The 21,809-nt window shown below is 29.8% G+C and overlaps 1 protein-coding gene across 2 annotated transcripts in view; it reads right to left on the bottom strand.

Moving 5' to 3' along the window:
* Nucleotides 1–10,399: 10,399 nt before the first annotated feature.
* Nucleotides 10,400–21,809, bottom strand: part of LOC107450685 (ATPase family AAA domain containing bor) — a 28,748-nt gene continuing 17,338 nt past the window's right edge. Inside the window, exons 11-15 of one of the 2 annotated variants that reach the window (XM_071185909.1) lie at nucleotides 17,224–17,294; nucleotides 15,578–15,745; nucleotides 15,385–15,493; nucleotides 11,996–12,188; nucleotides 10,400–10,418 (exon numbers count right to left, since the gene is read on the bottom strand). In XM_071185909.1, the coding sequence (XP_071042010.1) occupies nucleotides 12,000–12,188; nucleotides 15,385–15,493; nucleotides 15,578–15,745; nucleotides 17,224–17,294 (537 nt within the window). In that variant the 3' untranslated portion in view covers nucleotides 10,400–10,418; nucleotides 11,996–11,999. Of the gene's footprint in view, nucleotides 10,419–10,857; nucleotides 12,189–15,384; nucleotides 15,494–15,577; nucleotides 15,746–17,223; nucleotides 17,295–21,809 lie in introns of those variants that run through there. The other variant, XM_016066539.3, reaches the window with a different exon arrangement.

Raw genomic sequence — 21,809 nt, 5'->3', positions numbered from 1 at the left:
ATATATTTTTTGAGTTTTCTATTTCTTATGATTAATTATGTAATTTGTTCGAGCCGTAACTTAGCGCTCAGGCATTCTACTCTGTAGTTCCGATGACTGAGTAGAAATTGTAAGAAAGACGGTAGAGATCTGTCTGTATCTTCAATTTTTTTAGGTAGGCGGCCATCATTGATCTCTGCTAGATCGCATAAAGGTCTAAACAATCTGGAATCGCAAGTTAAGGTTTTAGGTTAAAAAATAAATTAAAAAAACTTTCGAAATATTTAAATAAATGAAACAAGAGAAAATAGTTCCACCGCAAATTATTTACTGACACTCTTTGAAATTTAGTAAATATTAGTAGGCGTTATGTTTCATAGTATAATTATTGAGTATTCTAAAAGAGTCAGAGCTACTTTTCTTTGTATGTTCACAATCTAGGTCAGGGATGGCGAACCAATGGCACGCGTGCCATTTATGCACGTGATACAATATTTTGGGCACGCCACCGATAAATTAAATTGAAATTCACAAAAAGTAAACAAAATAATAAACAATTATTAATAAAGAAATAAACAATTAATGCTAAAAAAACAATTAATAACCATGATAAACAAGCTAACAATAAATAACTAGCAAAAAAAATTTAACAGTCCTGCTTAAACTAACATCTTAATACCTAATATAAGTTATTTGTCATCTAATCCACAACAACAGAAGTCACACTGATGTTACTTTAAGTTGAATTATGCTTATAACTGAGACATTGCAAAAAAAAAATTTTTTTTCAATGTAAATTTAAAAAATATTTGAGTTCATAGTATTTAGTATTATTATTTTCCCAATAATCATGAAGTCAAAATTATTTGACGGCACGTTTATGACCTCATTAAACAATTTTCTAGAAAAAATGGCACGTTGGTGTATAAAGGTTCGCTACCCCTGATCTAGGTGAAATGGACCGAAATAAATAAAAACTCGTTGTGATCATGTGACAGATTTTTCAAGAAATTTTTTTTACATAAGTTCTAGATGAATAGTTGCTAAATTATTATATTAAAATTTTTAGATTACAATTTGGGGGCAATTTTGAAATTTGGCTCGAATTGTGAAAATTGCTGAACTAGATATGGTGGTGTGAATATTAAAAATGTCTATATCTTTATCGTATGATCTAATATTCCTAATTTTGGTGTGATTATAAAAAATAAAAAAAAGTGAAGACTAATGTTACTAAATTAAAAATGCTAAAGATGTATACGTTTATAAAAAGCTCCATCAAATTTTCAGGAGGAATTTATTTGGCAGTTGCACCCTAATTATTTTTCACACAATGCTTAAGGTTATACTGTTCATCATAAAAGTACTCTAAAAAGTATTTTTTACTCGTCATTTAAAAAACAAAAATGGTTTTTAGCCCTTCACGAAAATAAAAACTAGGAGAAAAAACTAAGTTACGTAATCGCTTTCAAATAAAAATAAAAGTAGTTTGTTTTTGTTTTTTTTCTGCTTGTAAGTACTTGAACATTTCGGGGGGGGGGGTACATTTTCAGCACTGTAAATGAATTTTCGAAAAGTATTCAACCCTTTTCTGGCATCAAAAAAAACTGGGAGGTTTAGCAATATCTTCTTCAGTTTCACTCAATTCTTCTGTGTCATTTACAGCATCAAAAATATCCTTTAATGTAAGCACATCACAAGGTAAAATTTCGTCGTCGAGCGATACATATTCTTTAACCGATGCATTGAAACTAAGTTTATATTGGAACGACTTCCAATCATTATCAAAATTTTCATTTGTTTTTTAATCTACATATGACATTTCACATTCACTTTCAGAGTCATACTCTTCAGTTCTATCTCCGTCAGAGAATCCAGCTTTGTGAAAGTAAGGTGAAGGTAAATAATGCGTGTTCTTTGTTACATATATCGGTAATACATGACATGATAAAAACGTTTAACAAAACAACATTTATTGATGATTCACAACAACACAACGAGAAACAACTGCTGGGAGTCCAGAACGAAAAGGACCGTTAAAGTAGATGTACTACCATCTCCATCGGAACTGTCAGAACAACAGCTGTTGAGAGTGGAAGTTATAGTTGGGCTTACTTACAAGGTGCATGCGCTCGCAGCGCCACCTCATTACATGTACTGGGATGAATCACTACAAAAACAATTAACAATTACAGATTGTGTCATTGATTCCCAAGCCGATAAAATAAACTCAATCGCTTCTAAAACGTGGACTTTTTTTTGACTTTTCAGCATTTTCAAGTCCTTGCAGCATCCGATTCGCAAGTCGCACTTTCTAATACTGTTTAAACACCTTGATTAGTGTTTGATCAGTCGGTTAAAGAACAGAAGTAGAATTAAGTGGTAAAAACTACATCCCGATTTTAGCGCAATTATTATCTTTGGAATGAGCAGCACAGTTGTCTACGAAAATTATGATGTTTCGTTTTTCCGCATCGTTTTTCCGTTTCCCATCCCTCGTTTCCGCATCTTACTTTTCTTTTCTTTTTTAAATAGGCTTCAAAAATTGCAATTGTCATCCAGGATTTTTGATTACTGTCATAATCACAAAGCATTTCAAAAGAATCGAGTTTTTTTCTTTTTGATTTACCAATAACTAAAATCGATAATTTTTCTGTACCATTCGTACTGAAAACTGGGTGCACCATCTCTGAGAGAATATAAAATAATTATTCTTCCCCTCTATGGCTCATTTTCTTTTAGACGAATTAAGCGATCTACCATTACCTCTGAAGCATAGATTGCTATACGCTCTATGACTTTACATTCATTTAAAGTCTCATTTGTGTTGCTATCTCGGATTTCATTATTTTTAATAAATTACTAGTAAAGAATAACTCCATAGTTAAACTTGGAGAATAAGGATAAATAAGCGTACTTTTTTTAAAGGGACACAATGAGATAGCTGAAATAAAGTTGAATCTGATATATTTTCCGCTAAAAAATACTTATTTATAAAGCGTAACAAATTACTAGCTATTCTGTCATATTATAATGAGACGAGACGAAAAATATTTTTTAAAAAAAAGCCATTCATAATCTACCACTAAATTGATAGAAATCTGACTTTCTGTGCCTTCTGTGCAAATGAAATTAAATAATACTATATCGCGATGCAAAACTGACGATATATCACGATACATAATTTCTAATATCGCCCAGTCCTAGTCATATTATAATGAGACGAGACGAAAAATATTTTTTAAAAAAAGCCATTCATAATCTACCACTAATATTCTAATACTACTGTTTTTATGATATTTAATAAATTGCGTTAGGTATCCTCATGTATTCTTAGCAACGCGTCCGTTACGCGTCTTACAACTCTGAAATCACTCAATATATATTTCAAGTCTTTTTTTCGATTTATTCTGAGAAAAAGACGAGTAGAATAAAATTAGTGACCAACAGCTACTGATATTTAAATCAAATAATTTCTTGCCTAATACAGCCGTTTCACCGAAAAACTGCTATTGCCATATCAATTTTCTTACGGGCGTAATAACTTTCTTAGCAAATGGGGTTTGGAGATATCCTTTTTATCGAAAGTTTAAAAAAATGTTTCTTCTAAAGCATAAATTAAAGTATTAAGAAGAAGCAAATCTCTTTGAATTTTGCTGCATTTTAAGAGGAAACTGTATATTTTCCTTACATCGTCGTGTTAATACTGTTAAAATGTTCGCACTTAATTAGAAAGTAAGCGTTACTTTATTACCAGTTGCTGCCACTCCTAAAATCTACAATTAAATTATTGAAAAACAAAATCACTATATTCCGTTCAAAATTTCAATGCCACGTAGTTGAATATTAGTAGCCGCAGGCCCTAAAAGTCGGGTGGACTGTTAAACGGAAGTTATAAAATATAATAAAGAAAAATGAGCCATGGTGACTCAGGGAATAGAGCGTTCGCCTTCCAAAAAGGTGAACCGCTTTCAAATCGCAGGGATGTCTGATCCATTCGAAATCCGTACCCGAATTTCTCCGACTACAGTGCTGACGTAATAAATCCTCAGTGATAGTCGGATCATGGGTTAGAAACTCTGTGCCATCGGGGTAATCGTAGCAGGTTTTCGTCGCTTTTCTCCCTGTGTAACGCAAGTGCGGGGAAGTTATATCAGCAAGTCCTCTACGAAGGCAAATTTCTCCCAATACTTGATCCAGAAGTTCAATTGTCTTCAAGATTGAGTTCAAAACTATAAGGCTACATAGTTGAATATCAGCAGTTATAAGCTTAACAAATTGCGTCAACTGTTCAGCAACAGTCATTCAAATAAATAGAAATGAATTGAGTTTCTATCGCTTTTTAAATTTTTTGTCCTCTGTTGCATATTTGAGAGAATATAAAATAATTATTCTTCCTCTCTAAGACTCATTTTCTTTTAGGCGAATTAAACGATTCACCATTACCACTGAAACATAGATTGCTATAAGCTCTATGAGTTTACATTCATTTAAAGTCTCGTTCCTGTTGCAATCTCAGAGATGCCACATGCTCCACTTTCTGCATTATTTTTAATAAATTGCTAATAATGAATTATACATAGTTAAACTTGGAGAATAAGGATAAATAAGCGTACTTTTTTAAAGTGACGCAATGAGATAGCTGAAATAAAGTTGAATCTGATATATTTTCCGCTAAAAAATATTCATTTATAAAGCGTTACAAATCATAATATTTTTAAAAAAAAGCCATTCTTAATCTACCACTAATATTCTAATAATTTTGTTTTTATTATATTTCATAAACTGCGAAAGTTATCCTCAAGTATTCTTAGCAACGCGTCCGTTACGCGTCTTACAACTCTGAAATCACTCAATATATAATTGAAGTCTTTTTTTCGATTTATTCTGAGAAAAAGACGAGTAGATTAAAATTAGAGAAGCGTTCTCCGCAATGTACATTAGCGAACAGCGCGATAAACCTGGGAATCGCTCGGAAGAGAAGTAGTCCAGACGTTATGCTTTAGATTTTGGAGAAGAGGTAAATCAAATCATTGTCTTGCCGGGGACAGCTGTTTTAACGAAAACGGCTATTGCCGTATCAATTTTCTTACGGGCGTAATAACTTTCTCAGCAAATGGGGTTTGGAGATATCCTTTTAATCGAAAGTTTAAAAACAATTCTTCTAAAGCATAAATTAAAGTATTAAGAAGAAGCAAATCTCTTGGAATTTTGTTGCATTTTAAGAAGAGGAAACTGTATATTTTCCTTTGCAGCGTTATATTGTCATATTAATACAGTTAAAATGTTCGCACTTAAATTAGAAAGTAGGCGTTACTTTATCACCAGTTGTTGCCACTCCTAAAATCTACAATTAAATTATTGAGAAACAAAATCACTATATTCCGTTCAAAATTACAATGATACGTATTTGAACATTGGTAGCCGTAAACCCTAAAAATCGGGTGGACTGTTCAACGGAAGGTATAAAATAAAATAAAAAAAAATGAGCCATGATGACGTTTGTCTTCCAAAAAGGTGAACCGGGTTTAAATCACAGGGATGTCTGATCCATTCGAAATCCGTACCCGAATTTCTCCGACTACAGTGCTGACGTAAAAAATCCTCAGTGCTAGTCGGATCATGGGTTTGAAACTCCTTGCCATCGGGTTAACCGTCGCATGTTTTCTTCCCTACGTAACGCAAATGCGGGGAAATTATATCACCAAGTCCTCTACGAAGGCGAATTTTTCCCAATACTTGATACAGGAGTTCAATTGTCTTCAAGATTGAGTTCAAAATTACAAAGCTACAGAGTTGAATATTAACAGTTATAAACTTAACAAATTGGGTCGGCTGTTCAACGACGGTTAGAAAAATAAATAGTAATGAATTGAGTTTCTAACACTTTTTACATTTTTTGTTCTCCTGTTATATCTCTGGGAGAATATTGACTAATTATTCTTCCTCTCTATGTCTGTTTTTGTCTAGATGTGTTAATAGCCAGACTCCGGACGAAAACGCTTCCAACTAACGCGATTCTTCATAAGTGCAAGTTAGTAGAAAGTCCTAAGTGCCCCAACTGCGGATATATAGACACGAACGAACACTACCTCCTGGACTGCTCCTTTTATCAAAATGCTCGTAAAGACATCTATCAATCCTTATCCCTGCAGAGCCCAGCTTTCACTGATCTGGTTAACTTGTCTCTCAACTCCCGGACCAAAATCCAATCCCTCTTAAAATTCTTCCAAGCAACTAACAGATTCTAGCAGTTCGCTCCAACCTTGTGCTATCTACCCAGCCCCCAACCTGAAATAAGCCTTATTTATTGAAACGCAGAGCTATAAGCGATAAGCAGAGAGCTCGCCGCACTTAACTATACTCAATACCCAACAAGATAAACTAACACTGGGAATTCGTCGATCTGTTCAGCACTAATAAAAATCTCTCGAAAGAGAAGGAGTCAGACATTCTGCTTTAGATTTTGGAGAGGAGGTAAATTAAATCATTGTCTTAGGTAAAACTACTATAGCCACATCCTTACGGGCGTCAACTTTCTTGGCAAATGGTGTTTTGAAATATCCTTATTATCAAAAGTTTAAAAAAATGTTTCTTCTAAAGCATAAATTAAAGTATTCATCTTAGCATTTTGTTAAATTTAAGAAAATGAAATTACATATTTTTCGTTTGCAGTGTTACAACATATCAATACTGTTAAACTGTTCTCACTTTAAATTAGAAAGTAGTCGTTACTTTTTTTCCCTAGTCGTTGCCACCCCGTAAATCTACAATTAAATTATTAAAAAACAAAATGACTGTATTCCGTTGCAAGTTAAAAAAAGACCATTGCAGTATAAGTAATCATCCGCGACTGATAGTTCCGTTTGACTTAGCTATCAAATTAGATAATTATGCTGTCAAAACAATATTGAAGCTTTTAAAAATTAAACTCGTCCGTCAGAAATTTTTCTTTTCTTTTTTTACCCATTGGCAAAATGGGTCTTGCTTTGGATTTGATGGCGTCCTCACTTTTCAACTTCAATGATTAAGAGTTAACAGTGCGCATCCGTTGCTATCGACACCTGTTCTGTTTGATATTTTTTTTAGAATTCTTTTTTTCACGTTTAATTTCGTTATGTACTAAGTTGGTGAGTTTATAACTTAACATTTCTTGAGTTGTGAATAAAAGAGAATTTCATTATATGAAAGATATTTTTTTTTTTATTCATTCAATTAAGAATCAGAAATTCTAACCCTACAGTTCAAACTGGATCGTTTTCAATACTGATTCAGGTGAATATCACAAATAAAGAGGGTCCAAACTGATTGACACGATCCCAAAAGTTAGAGTCGAAGCCAGAAAATAACGATGCTAAGGCCTAAACTTACAGAGGCTGAAAGAGCCAAAGAACATAGACGGGAATACCTTAAGAAGCGTTACACCCAAACGGAAAAACGAAAGGATTCCGTTTGTAAATGCAAGCATGAGGCCCGTCCCTCACAAAAATATAAAGTGCTTGAGAGAACTGAACACTTCTGAAGTGCGAATTGTGGCTCTCCGAACACCTTTCATGCAAATACGAGAACTTAGAGTTGATCACTAAGTTAGGGATAAAAGGATCCATTGTCACCGTACCCAGTGACTTGCACAAGACCGTAGAATGTCTTCCACGCAGTATAAATGATTCATTCACTATTCATGTAAAATTGAAAAAAAGCCTAGCTTTCAAATCATATTTCATGTATGAACTTGTGAATCTGAAACGGGTGTATGATGCAACTTACAATCTCCATCAAACATCATTGTACCAATCCGAAAATGTTGATATTGATCTCGATTGGCTGTTCAATGTCTATTCAGTCATCAAAAGAATTTACACAGAATGTGTCTGAGCTGCATTCAAATATGTCTTCGAAATTTTGTACAGAGTAGTTCAGGTTTAACAGTTAAAGATGTCGAAGATAAAAAGACAATAAAGTTGCTTTTCCAAAAAAAAAAAAAAAATTAGACAACTATCATTTTACCAATGGGTAACCTATGATATCCTTGCCGCGATCACAATTTTTATACATAATTTTTCTATAAGCAAAAAGGCCTTGATGCGTCGTTTCAAGATTTGACGATGATGAAAAATATTTTTTTTTCGCGCTTGGCATCCATTTAGCATGCACTTAGATGCAAACTGGCACTCTCCATAGGGATAGTAATTTTTTCTTAACTTATAACAGAGTATTATATAACTATAAATTTACGAACAGCCACGTGCAAGAAGAAGAGAAAAAAAAGTCAAATTTTTCAAAATCTCAAGTTGCATATTTTTTCTGCTAAGCTGTTCGCTCTTAAATTAGAAAGTAGGTGTAAATATCATTTTTTTTACCTTAAAATAAACAGGAATAAAGCTAAAGCAACAAAAATATTTTTTTTAATTTTATGTATGGGATAATCGACTATCAGAAACATAAAAGTTACATTTCTAAATTAAGTCTGTCATCTTAAAATCAAAAATGGTTGTCAAAATTCTCTTTAGCAATCCCATGATCAATAATTCGGCGATTGAAAGAGTAGAAAATAAATAATAACTATGACAATAATATCGTCAATAGATTGCATTTTGCATTCAAAACTGTTTTCTTCAAGCATCCGGTAAGAAGAAATGCTATCCGCTGCTACAACACTTTTCTGAAAATGTAATTTTTAATGTCAATAAAAAATAATTAACAATTAATAAATTTTTATATTATACAAAACCACCTCGTCAACCATCATTTAGAAGAAAAAATTAAGTTTCCTTAATCAGATTTTTCTTTTTTCTGAGTAAAGTCTCCATACGCTTTCCTAAGTAGTCCAATCAGACTAGTGTGAAGGTGAAACAGTTTATGAAAGAGCCATTCAAAAGAAAATCTAGTAATAATAGGGACGTGGTAGAAAATATAAGAATTTGTTTAGTTTATGAATAAGATCTGTTTGTCTTGTTTAGCTCTATATAAGGGACATAAAACTATCTTAACATTAAACTGTAACAGTTAAAAAAATGTGGGATAGCTAGCTAATATTCAGGTCCAATTCATTCCATCGGCAGTGTTAACATTACACACGTTTAATTGCTTAGAACAATTTTCATCTCCTATTATTAATTATTAATATAAAGAACCTTTATTGCAATAAAAAAAAATTCCGACACAATTTTTGAGCAGCAAAGTTTAAAATGGAAAGGTAAGATATAGAAGTTTTGAATATAATATTAAGAAGGGCAATAACTAGCTTGATTTAATTTATTTGGAATTTCACAATAGAGACAAAAAGAGTTCAAACTTAGAAAATGTAAGCTTTTATTTTAAGAAAATATGTACAATAACATAATCCTGCTTCAGTTCAATGACATTAAAATATCAATATAAATATTTTTGATTTAAAAAAAAATACATAGTTCAGCATATTTCATAAAATTTTAAATCATTCATAGATTTCCTCCAAAATTCCAACTACTACGCTTTTTTCAAAATATTTTATTGAATGGCAGACAATTAAAAAATTAAGCTTTCAAAATTTCAGGTAATTTTGTCAACATATTAGACTCAAAGCAAGAGAGCTGTAACGAAGTGGCGTTTCATATAAACTTTTGAAACATTTACATGTAGTGGTATAAAAAATATAAAAATAAATAAACAAAATAACTTTAAATCAAGTTTAAATAAAGTAGAAAAATTTTTCAAAACCTGACAGTAGAAGAAATTTTTCAAAAAAGCGTAGAAAGTTGGCAGTCTTGTAAATTTTTAATAGCATAGCAACCAATATGAAATGATTATAACTATAGGGCAGATTACAAAATAAGAAATTCATGCTAACTACTGAGTAATATCAAAAATATTTTAATTAAGGAGTTTTTGAGGTTTTTATAGTCAATAAAATATAAAACCTATCTTATATTAATAACTGTAACTGTTAACTATAACTGTTAAATTTAAACAGACTATAAAATTTTCCATTTATGATTGAGATTTAACAACTTAGAATATATATATATATATAAGTTCTAAATGAAGAATAAAACAAAGAAAAATTATAGACATATGAAAAAAAGGGGGTGGGAAATAATTAGTAAAAAAATAACAAACAACATTTTATTAAAAAGAAAAAAAATTTAATTGTTAATTAAAAAACCGGAAGAAAAAAAAGATATAATCTTTTCTTCAGCCCACACGATTATATCCGCAAAACAGAGTGCTTTCTGATATTGTATCAATAAAGCCAAAGCAAAATATATTAATACAATAGTGTGAGGAGCACTCAAAAAAANGGCAAGAGATATTGAATTTATTTTAGACAGCTAATACAGTTTTATACTTTATTTTTATTTTTTTAAAATTTTATACTTTTAACTAAGTTAAAAAAGAAATCTTCAAATTTATTAATTTAATTGACACTTAGCTGATTTCATTACTTAGCACTAATATGCCTGAAAATAGTCAAGAAACAAAGTGAGCAAAAAATCTATTTATATATATATATATTTAAGAAGAAAATGTTTCTACTTTACAGAATATTATAAATTAGTTTTTAAATCAAGAAAATTTTTTCCTTAAACTACATAACCAGGAGGAGCTAGAAAAAAAATACAGCAATATTTTTTTTTTATAAAATAAATAAAAAACTGATTTATTAAACTAATTAAATACCAACATATTTAATAAACTGATTTTTTAATAACTGAAAAGATGACAGCTTTTTAGTTATTTACAATTATTTTGAGCAATGGAATTTTATGTGAATCACACTAATTTATAGATATCATATATCAACATAAAATGAAATTTCAAAAAGATGAATTTGTTCTGATTTTAAGAATCAAGAGACAAACGTTTAAATAGTTTTATGACACATACAAGCAATAATGATTTTTTTTTCTTCATAACATTTATTTAATTTTCAGATTTCTTGAAAGCAGTCACAAAGATGCAATAACGCCATTACTTGTATTTTTTTTTTTTTTTTAAATAAAGAAACAGATATTCTAAAACAATGGAGAATCCATAGTAATTTAATAGATTCTAAAATACATTTTAATCTAGTACAAAATTCTAGACTCACAATTGAAAATATTTATAATAGATATATTTTGATTTAATATATAAATATTTAATTTCCCTCTTAATCCTCAATTACAATATACACTAAAAAATAACAGAAGGTATATGAAACTCTGTCAACAGAAAATACTTAATCAAACACAATAGATTTAAAAATTTGAAGACAATGAAAACTATATAGTGAAAAAAAAAATTAGACACTTTCAAAAATTTTTTAGAATTAATATTTTGAATACCTTACAAAAAAATTTTTAATTTTACAACATAGAAATTCCAAATTTTTGGAATATTTCTTAGGTTTTAAATTAACATTTTTTTTTCTAAATTAATACTGACTAAATAACTCCAGGTGATATTGTCAATTTGATTCTATAATTATTTAACAAGATTTGTTGTAATTTTCAACCTTCCTGTAGATAAAATTAAAGTTTTACACAAAAAAAAGTAATAAAATATATTGTCTAAAGTCATTTCATTACAAATATATCATATATATTAGATTTGATTTCCCTAATTTTATTCTAAAGCATTTCTATAGTGAAATCAAACTCCTAAATTAAGAATTGAACTTACAATAAAAATCTATGAAAATTAATTTCATTAGGACACTATTTTAGTGGCCAATTAAATTTATACACTACCAAAACAAATTACAATACAAATAACAACTTATGACTGTAACTTGATAGAGACAAAGTTACAAAAATACTATGCAGTCAAAATGTTTTATCATTGTTGATAAATGATGAGCTTTATGAACAATGCAATACAGTCACAGTTAAACTAGCATTTGATTCTATCTTTTGCTGACACAGTTACTTTTTTCTTCTTCTACATTTCACAAAACTCCAAGGCGATGATTCTAATGACTTGGCCAACGCTTCTCGCCAATAAAGATTAATTACTAATTTGTCTTTGAAAATTTATATATTTCCTAAATTTATACCTAATTATGATGGTGATGATTTAGGATATTCTAATGGAATAGCCCTGGGCGTTGAAGCGTCCAGGACTTGCTTTTTAGCTTCTTCAGTAGTCTGCCATTTTGCTTTGTCTTGATGTTGTTTCAGAGCATTTTCAACAGCTTTCATAACCATGTCTTTAGTTAAAACACCATCATCTGATGCATAAGCAGCAAACTACAAAATGAAAAAAAATTTAAATAAAAAAAAAAAATTTTTACATAAGATAAAATTTTTTAAACTATTTAGAAATTAATTTCTAACTGGCATAAATTACTGATGATCTACAAAAGAATTATACTTCAATTATGGGAATTATATAAGAATTAATACTTCAAATGGAAGATGACCTGCAGGATTTAAATTTATAATAGAGCCAGGGGTCTGTCCAGGCCGAATTTACTACCGTTTAGCGGTACCTTCACAAATTCAACTTTAGGAAAAACGATAGTTTCACAAACTCAACTTTAGGAAAAACGGTAGTTTCACAAAATACTTTTTCTTCAAATTTTATTTTTTTATCCCTTAAAAAACAATAAATCCATATTTTTACCATATTTTTGTGTCGATTTTTTAATTTTTCACAAATAATGTTAAATTTTCACAAAATAGGTACCTCTTAGAAGAGCCTAGACAGACCCCTGAGAGCATTTGAGAACTCAGTGCTTTATGTTTTTAGTTCTTTTTTAAAATCTTTTAGAGAATTTTTCCTAGGGATTTCTGTTCTCAAAATATTAAATCGCAAAGGAAAAGTAGTGATTTTTTTTTAATCCTTTACTTTCAAAAAATTGTTCCAACCAGTTTTCCAGGATGCTGACAAGACATAAAATCCAATAGGAATGAAATAATATTGAAATGGAAAAGAAATACCAATTTGTACATATTTTGCAACATTAATGCTTAATTAAAAAAAAATTATAAATACTGGAAAATCACGCCTGATTTCAATGATTCATTATGAAATGTAGCAAAATAAAAATAAAAAAATTTAAATTATCTTAATTAACAGATTGCAATGAACTTACTTAAATGAATATTGTAATCATTAAATTATCATATCGTAACCCATTCAAGGTGCGAAGCCAAATCTTTCAACAAAAAATAAGCACTTTTTAAGCACTATATACATTAACAAAATGCAAAATAATTTTCAGATTTTACAAGATCATGATAAAATAACTAGTTCGTAACAAAGAATTCTTTTCTTGATTACATTAGTCATTATAAAACGATCGAAGTAACTTTTGATTCGATATCAGAGGGTGGAAAATGAAGCCTGAAATTGAGAATATCTTGCAAAATGCAGCAGAGTTGCACGCGAGAGTGCTAGAATCTCACCGAACCCAGCTCAGTAGACACACGTGCGAGCTCGCAAGTATTTTTTTTAAACATGTAAAATGATTGGCGCTTTCATACGCTATGAACCGATAGGACACCAAAATAGATTGTGGTTGAATGAATTGTGAAAACGTTGAATAGAACAATGTGAAAAGCATGCTTTTGCATAATATGAGGCGGAATTTGACACTGTAAAGAAAATATATCATTTTCGAAAAGGGAAAATTAAGCACTTTTTAAAAGCACTAAATAAAAAAAGCACCTTTAAGGACTTTTAAAAACGATAATTGAAAATAAGTACCTTTAAGCATTTTTCACGAACGCTATGCACCATGCAATTAGATGTGGTTAGGCCAAATAATATTCTTTTAATTTTTATTTATTGCATTTAATAATGTTCATACTAAAAATAAAATAATTTGTATTGAGACACGAATTAGTATTAATTTTATGGCTTGTTCCCAAAACAGAGCTTAAGTAGACATACAGTCGCATTCACCTCCCAGACCTTACAATTCTTCAAATGCGAATTGAAAAAACTATGCTATTTTGAACTATTATAAAAATAAGCTTTTGTTCGTCATAAATAAAATTAACAACTGGTAATTAACAAATTAACTCATTATTTTGCCCTTTGCAAACCAATACTACATTACATTGGTAACTAATACAATTAGCAATGCTTAATGCAATTTAACTATTTGAATTATACACTAAATTTATGTAAATAAATTGCATATGCTGTTCATACATTATACAGTACAGCGTACTTTAAATGAATAACACTCTCAATCATTAAATTAAAGTATATTACTTCTTGTACACAGTTATTAGGCATAACAAAGGATGACGTTGGGAGAGTGTAGAGTTGGTCACTAGTGGTATTTTAATGTAATTTCACACAAAACTACTAAATATAATTTAGCTACATAAATGCTGCACTTAAATTATATTTCGAGTTACGTAACTTTGTTTCACAGGTTGCCACTCAAATCTGGAAAAACAATTCCCTGTGTTTTTCCTGTACATATTATACACAATATATTAAGGGGAAAAAGCAATTACTGTGCTCTTGTTAACTATATTTATTAGTTATAATTGCTGAGTAAACAGCTGAACATACTTAAATAATTACAGTAAATGAAACATTAGTAAAACAGAAACATACTTAAATAGTTACAGTAAATGAAACAGTTTAGTAAAACAGAAATATTATGGTTAAATATTCCATAGATTACGCTTTGAGTGGTAACCATTTTTTAAAAGACCGAAATAAGAAACAAAATTCTCTGTACTTTCCCAGTTTGTAGGGAAAAAACCAAAATTCCCTGCATTTTCCCTGTTATTTTATGTGATTTTTAAATTCCCTGTATTTTCCAGGTTTTCCCTGTGGAGTGGCAACCCTGTTTCAACATAAACAAAATGAAAATTCAAAAGAATTTCGCACATCAACATATTTCAGAAGTTTAAAAAAAAAATTCCGCATTCAGTTGTACAGTAGAGAACCGATTATCCGTAGCGATCTGGACCATCGCTATTCCGTATAACTGATTTTTCCAGTTTTCTCAATCGCTACAAAAAGTCGTTTTTTTATTGTTAAACCCAACAATAAAAAAAAAAGTATTTGGAAATAATCTTAAAAAGAAGAAAAAACGATGAAGTATTACACTAATGATTATTTCCAAAATGATGGTAAGGTAAACATCTTTCAAAAAAGAAAGAAAAATCACAAATTCTTATGAAAAAAAAAACAATTTTTTAAAAAAAATGGCAAGAAAATTTATCGAATTTCGTTCCGGTTTTCTGATTTCCGGATAACGGGTTCTGTACTGTATAACTTTATTGTACTTTGATCATACTAGAATAATTGAGAGCCTACAAAAGAGATATTCACCACAAGAAAATAAGATGATGTAAAGTCAAAATAAATCAATGAATTCATAACAATAACCTTACAAATATGCAAACATTATAAAGGTTAACAATAATTATAGGCTGTAAGAGTAAATTAAAAAAGAAAAAAAAACAAGTTTACCTGCCACGCTGATGCCAATTTGACTATTTCACGACCAGAGAAACCTTCTGTTACTGTAGCAATTTGTGAACAAACTGAACTGTAGTCAAATTGATCTAATTTGAAACGTCTAAAAAAATTTATAAATTAAAACATAATATACTTAAAAAAAGAGGACATTATGAACTGTTTATAACAAAATAAAACAACATACCTTTTTCCTTCAGTAGCAGGCATAAGGACAAATTTATCAAAATATAAACGTATCATACGTTCTCTTTCAGCTAAACCAGGCAATTTGAACTCCACAATGTCATCCATTCGATCATCCATAGCCCAATCTAGCTGTTCTGGTGTGTTACTAGCCAAGCACAACATAAACCTAAAGCATAAAGTTGTATTACCTCACAAATGAAAGCATCAATGCTAAAGAACATAAATCTGATATGTGAAAAAGAGTGAACTCATAACTATGGACAGATCATTGGTTTAGCAGTCTAACTAAGACCTACAAGATGGGTAAAATTAAAACTGGCCCATAAAATAACTTATCTTGACACAGAGTGTACTATACATAAATACAAACTTGCCCTTTTTAATATAGCATGGGTGAAACAACCACTATAAACACAACGCTAAAATAAAACAAGTATTTTGTCCAGAAGATAGTCTGCCTTATGATAGTTTGTGTGACATGCAGTCTCAAGGATCCACGTGAGATTTGTCCGGATAGTGAGATTCTGCTATACGACACTTTAGACATATCATGGTTCATATATATTGACATGGATGAATTTCTCTTCCAGAGACCTTTTCTGCATGAAATTTAGGTTCATAATATTTTAACAAACCCTATAAAATATATACAGGTGTCATTTTTCAACCATGAAATTTGTATATTTATGTTTGTTGTGCTACTTAATCAAGTCGTAATTAAAAATTTTAAAGTTTATTTTCAAATTATGTGCGATATTCCCATATTTTTTTTTTAATTATTATTTAGCTTTTACTCAGCTGTTGAAGTTTGAATAAAAATTATAAGCAATATCTATTAATTTAACCTTAAATACAGTCGGTCTATAGCAAGGGAAAGAACTTCCCTTGCCATTCGCCCGGAGCAGTGGTTATGGTCAATATTTAAGACAGTTTTTGGCTTAAATATTGTGTCGGTGAGACAAAGGAAATCTGGGAAGAGAGAAGCTCTTTAAAACGAGCTATTTCTTGTTTCTATAGCAGATGGCCTTAGACTTAGTGGCAAGGGGAATTCTCTCAATAGACAAACTGTGCATGAGAATGTTTACACAGAATGTATGCCTCAACTGCCATCAGTACATATTTTTAGAATCCATATTAAAAAAAATGAATACACTTTTAGGGTTGAAATTAATATTTAAGGAAGAGAAAGGGACAAAATATTACTAAAATATGTTAATTCACTAGCAAGGAAGGTTGGATAAAACTAGTCAGATAACCTGATAAGACTTTTCCCTAATAATTGCTACAAAACTTCTCTCTGTTACTGCCAGAAATCAAATAAGTATTGATGGTTTTTTCCCTTGCCCTTTTCAGCAGTGGTTCGTTAGATTTTGATAGTTTCTGTTGTTATATTAATTTGCACCACCTAAACTGCCAACTTATTTTTCAGTCTGGTTAATAGAATTTATTTTTTAAAATTATAATTTGAATTGCATCTTTTTCCCCTCCTTGCTTAAATATTAATTTGTGACCCTTGTTTACCTAATTTTTTTTATTTATTTCTTATAAGAATTCTAAAAATATACATTGATAATGTTGATTACCTATACATACAATTTCCTATACATAAGCCAAAGACAAGAATAGATTAGAAAATATTGCTACCTATCGGACTGTTCTCCAGTTTGGTACAGAAAAGTGTTTAATGATGCTCTGACATTTTCACTCAAATGTTCCTATCAAGCAAACAAAATCAGTTAGAACAGAATTCACAACAAAACATAAATTGTGTCACTAAAAATTATCTTATGGTTACACTTTGAAAAAAAAATTACTTATTTTCTTAGCTCCTTTATTTTGGAAAAAATATTCTTTACCCAGTACAACACAACACAATTCCCAAAATAATAATAAATAAAAGAATGACAATCTATAAACAGTGTGTTTACCAGGTACCAGGGGAAAAAAATTCAACTTTAATAACTTTTTTATTTTTATTTTAGTTTAAAATAGATATAATACAATCTATGCAAATGGTATTGAATGCAGTTTAAATTCATGTGATTAGTAAAATATAAAAAATAGATATTTTTCAATGAACCATTAACCACATAAACTGCAGTTTTAATGTGGGAAATTGGTGACGTGCTTTTCTGAATAATTATACATTATTCAGATAGACATATAGAATAATCATGTGTCCAAATATTTTCAAGTGTTGTTATTTTTCCTTTCTCTAAGTAATTTTATAATCAGCACATGGTAATTTCTCAGTAAAAATTCAATTCAAAGAAGAGATTTAGAATATTATCTAACAGTTTTATATTTTTATTGCTTCTTATATTCTTTTAGAATAAATTCTAAAAAAAATCCATACAAATATAATTATTTACAAAAAAATACATTATATAGCTCATTATTGCAAATTTACGCTTTTACATTTTGTTTTTACAGCTGGAAAAAAAATTTTCCGATTTTTCAATATCTTTCAGCTACAATTTTATAATTTTTTAATAAGGGTTTGGAGAAATATACCATTAAGTTCAATTTAAATTAATATTTATTCTTTTATTGCCTTTCAAATTAGTTTGTTCATCAGTCCCTTTCTGCTCATTCAAAAAATTTGAAAAAGTTTATTTTTTATTTAAGACATTTTTTTACTGAGTTTTGATTCTTTTTTCTGCACTTAAAAACTAGATTTCTATTCTTTTCCTAATTTAAACTAAATTTCCCTTTTTTTCAAATTAGCCTGAAAAATTCCCATTTTTTTGCAAGAAACTCCACCCATCAACCCTTAAAATAAAATCTTTAATTGTGAATATTTGGCCAAAATATTTTTTTAAAAAATCATTTTTCAATCATATGTAAAATTTCTGATGCCCTTAGTTCAAGACGATTTAATCGCTTCTAATTCATAACCCTAATGCTAGTTTTTTCACCTAGTCTCACGCATTTCCTTTTTTCTTCGATTTCAGATATTTCTAATATGTTCTAAGGTTTCACGAATTTGAATAATCAGTCCTTGATGATTTTGACTACATGCTTTCTAATATTTTGAAGATTTTAATATGATGTTATTCTGACAAGAATTTTGAACTTGATATAGCACTAGTGACCATTTTATTTTAAATCCATGCTATTTTCAGGTCTTTTTTTTAAACTCCTTCTGCATTTTTTTTAAAAAAAGTGTTATTTTTACAATAATATTGTGACAATACGAAAAGAAATTATGAGTAATTAATTTTTAAACAGTTTGATCCGCCACGATTACATCGCAAATTCTGTCGATTTTTAATGATTTTTGGCTACTGTATATTGACTTCCAATTTTTTTAATACAGTGTCATTACGCCAATATAATTTGGAGTTTTATTTAACACTCTTTTTTGCCACACTCGGATAACAACAATTTCGTTTAAAATACATGTCAATGGGTTATTTCCACAGGGTTTAATTTTTGATGTAATTATGACCTGTAAATTAACTTTTTTTTATATGCTTGGTCGCAATGACTTCATCATCAGTTTGAGTCATTTGCTGATCATTTTTTGACTGGTTACATATCGTCTTTTTTAACCATTTTCCTTCTTTTTTTAAATTTTTTTAAAAAAACAAGAAATTTTGATATTTTTAACATAAGCACATTTTAAATTTGAGTCATCACTTTTTAACGAGCTCGCAAAAATTTTATCGTACAACAACAATTTCACTGCACTTTCAGGCCATTTTCTGTAGTTACTGTTTTTTACCCATTTCCAGTCTTTTAAATCCCAACGTTTTTAATACCATATTGTTACAACAAGCGAATTTTGAAGTTGAGGTATCCAGGGTTCATGCTCTACTATAAAAATAAAATTCAAGTACTTTTCAAGGACTTCTTATAAAATTCTCAAGGACTTAAATTTTAGTTAAAGATAGACTGAAATTTAACATTTTAAACTAAAATGTTTTGATGATAAATGTTAGTCGATAATAGCAGTACTGAAAAATAAGACTTCCATTGCTCTCTCTTGATTTCGGAAAGTGATCTAAGTATATATATAAAAAAAAACAACAACAACAAAAAAAAAACAAGGGTGATTGGCATCAAGTCGAGAATAAAATTCAAGATGCATAAAAACGTCAGGTTTGAATTTTGCATTAAGGCTTATTTTAAGCTAGGTATACAAAGTCTGAATAAGCAAAGATTCGGGCAGAAGACGGGGTAGGGGGGAATGTTCTATATAACACTGTGATATCAATTAGATATTTAAAAACAACTCTGCCGGGAGACTTTTATTTAATATTTAAAGTGGCAGAAGCATTTAGACAGTGAAATTTAAATTGTTCTTAAATATAATTCTGAAATTTCGACCACTTTTCTATTTAAGAAAATTAATCAATTATTGGATGTTGCGGCTTGATTATCATTTTAAATTTATTACCAGTCAACCATTTTAAATCGAAACAGTTGCCAACTTTCACCTCAATACCTTCTGATAGATTCTTAGTAACAATTTTGGTCACTGACTTTTTTAATTAACCACTCATACTTGAATTAACTTTTTTTCAGTAGCATCGATCATACGCATGACATGGTCACGTGAATATGAATTGCAACTAGTAGTTTTCAAATCGAGTATAAATAAGAAAATCGATGTTTGATATCGCAAAATGCGTGAATACGAATAGCGACATTGGATTTTAAACTCGAGGGAAAACTATTTGCGCTAAAAAAACGCTTAAATACAAATCGCGATATTAGATTTTTAAATTGCTTTAATGGGAATTTCGAGTACGATTTTTGAATCACGCGAAAATGAATTGCAACACTAGGCATTAAAGTGGACAAAAATAAAAAAAGCTGAACTTTTACAACGCAGGTCACTAGGAGGAGTGCTCTATATGATACTGAGATTTATAAAAGCAACTTTTAACTATGCTGGGAGATTTTTATTCAATATTTAAAGTGGCGACAGTTAACTTTAAATTTTTCTTAAATATAATTTTAAAATTTTGACCACTAATATATTAAAAAAAATTAAGCAATTATTGGAAGGCGCGACTATTAAATTACTTACTAATGAAAAATATATCACATCTTTACAGTATCTAATTCAAGAGAAAGCTTACTTCTACTTCTTTCAATAATCGCGATATTGGGTTTTAAAATCATGAGAATATGAATCTTGATATTGGATTACAAAATCTCATGAATATGAATCGCGATACTGGATTTTAAAATCTCGTGAATATGAATCACGATATTAGATTTTAAAATCGCGTGAATATGAATCGCGATTTTGGATTTTAAAAACACGAAAATACAAATAACGATATTGGATTTTAAAATCGCGTTTTTGAATTTTAAAATCGCGTGAATATGAATCGCGATTTTGGATTTATAAAATCCCGTGATTATGAATCACGCTGTTGAATTTTAAAGACACGAAAATACAAATTGCGATATGGAATTTTTAAGTCGTGTAAATAAGAATCACGATGCATAATTTTTAGATCACGTGAATACGAATCGCAGTGAGTAATTTTTAAATAGCGTACAAATACGAAAAACGATATCTGATATTACAACTGCGTGATAACGAATCGCAAAATTGGATTTAAAAATGCGTGAATACGAATCGCGACGTTGGATTTTAAACTCACGAGAATACAAATCGCGATATTGGGTTTTAAAAACGCTTAAATATGAATCGCGATATTGGATTTTGAAATTGAGTGAATAGGAATTGCTAGTACGATTTTTAAATCGCGTAAAAAAATTGCAACACGTAAGTTTTAAATCAGTTAAATACAAAAATCGATGATTGATATTAAAATCGTTTGATTAAAAATAGCGAGATTTTAGCAAATTCCGGTGCAGTTCCTAATATTTAAAATTCCAAAAATCAGCCAAATATCGGCGCTCGTAACGAAACGCTTAGACTCCTTTCCACTCTATAGCAGAAGTCGTGGTAATCCGACTATCGTTCGGGCGGCTTGGGTTTCTCCAATAGGACTTCCCAAAAATTTTAGTTTTTGGAACATAGTCGGAAATTTTCAAAATTGGGGAAAAAAAGCGGATTTCCGCTTTTTCGTGGAAGTCTTTCATCCCTGCAACACATAATTTTTAAATAAGTCTAATACGAAGATCTATGATTGATATCAAAATCGCCTGAATAAGAATCGAGATTTTGTCAGAATCTGGCGCAGTTCCCAATATTTAAAATTCCTAAAATCAGCCAAACGTACATAAAATCCTAAAATCAAACA

The sequence above is a fragment of the Parasteatoda tepidariorum genome, chromosome 9 (genome assembly GCF_043381705.1).
Source record: "Parasteatoda tepidariorum isolate YZ-2023 chromosome 9, CAS_Ptep_4.0, whole genome shotgun sequence".
Classification (NCBI taxonomy): domain Eukaryota; kingdom Metazoa; phylum Arthropoda; class Arachnida; order Araneae; family Theridiidae; genus Parasteatoda; species Parasteatoda tepidariorum.
The sequence above is the reverse complement of the archived record's forward strand: the minus strand, read 5'-3'. Positions and strand labels throughout refer to the sequence as shown.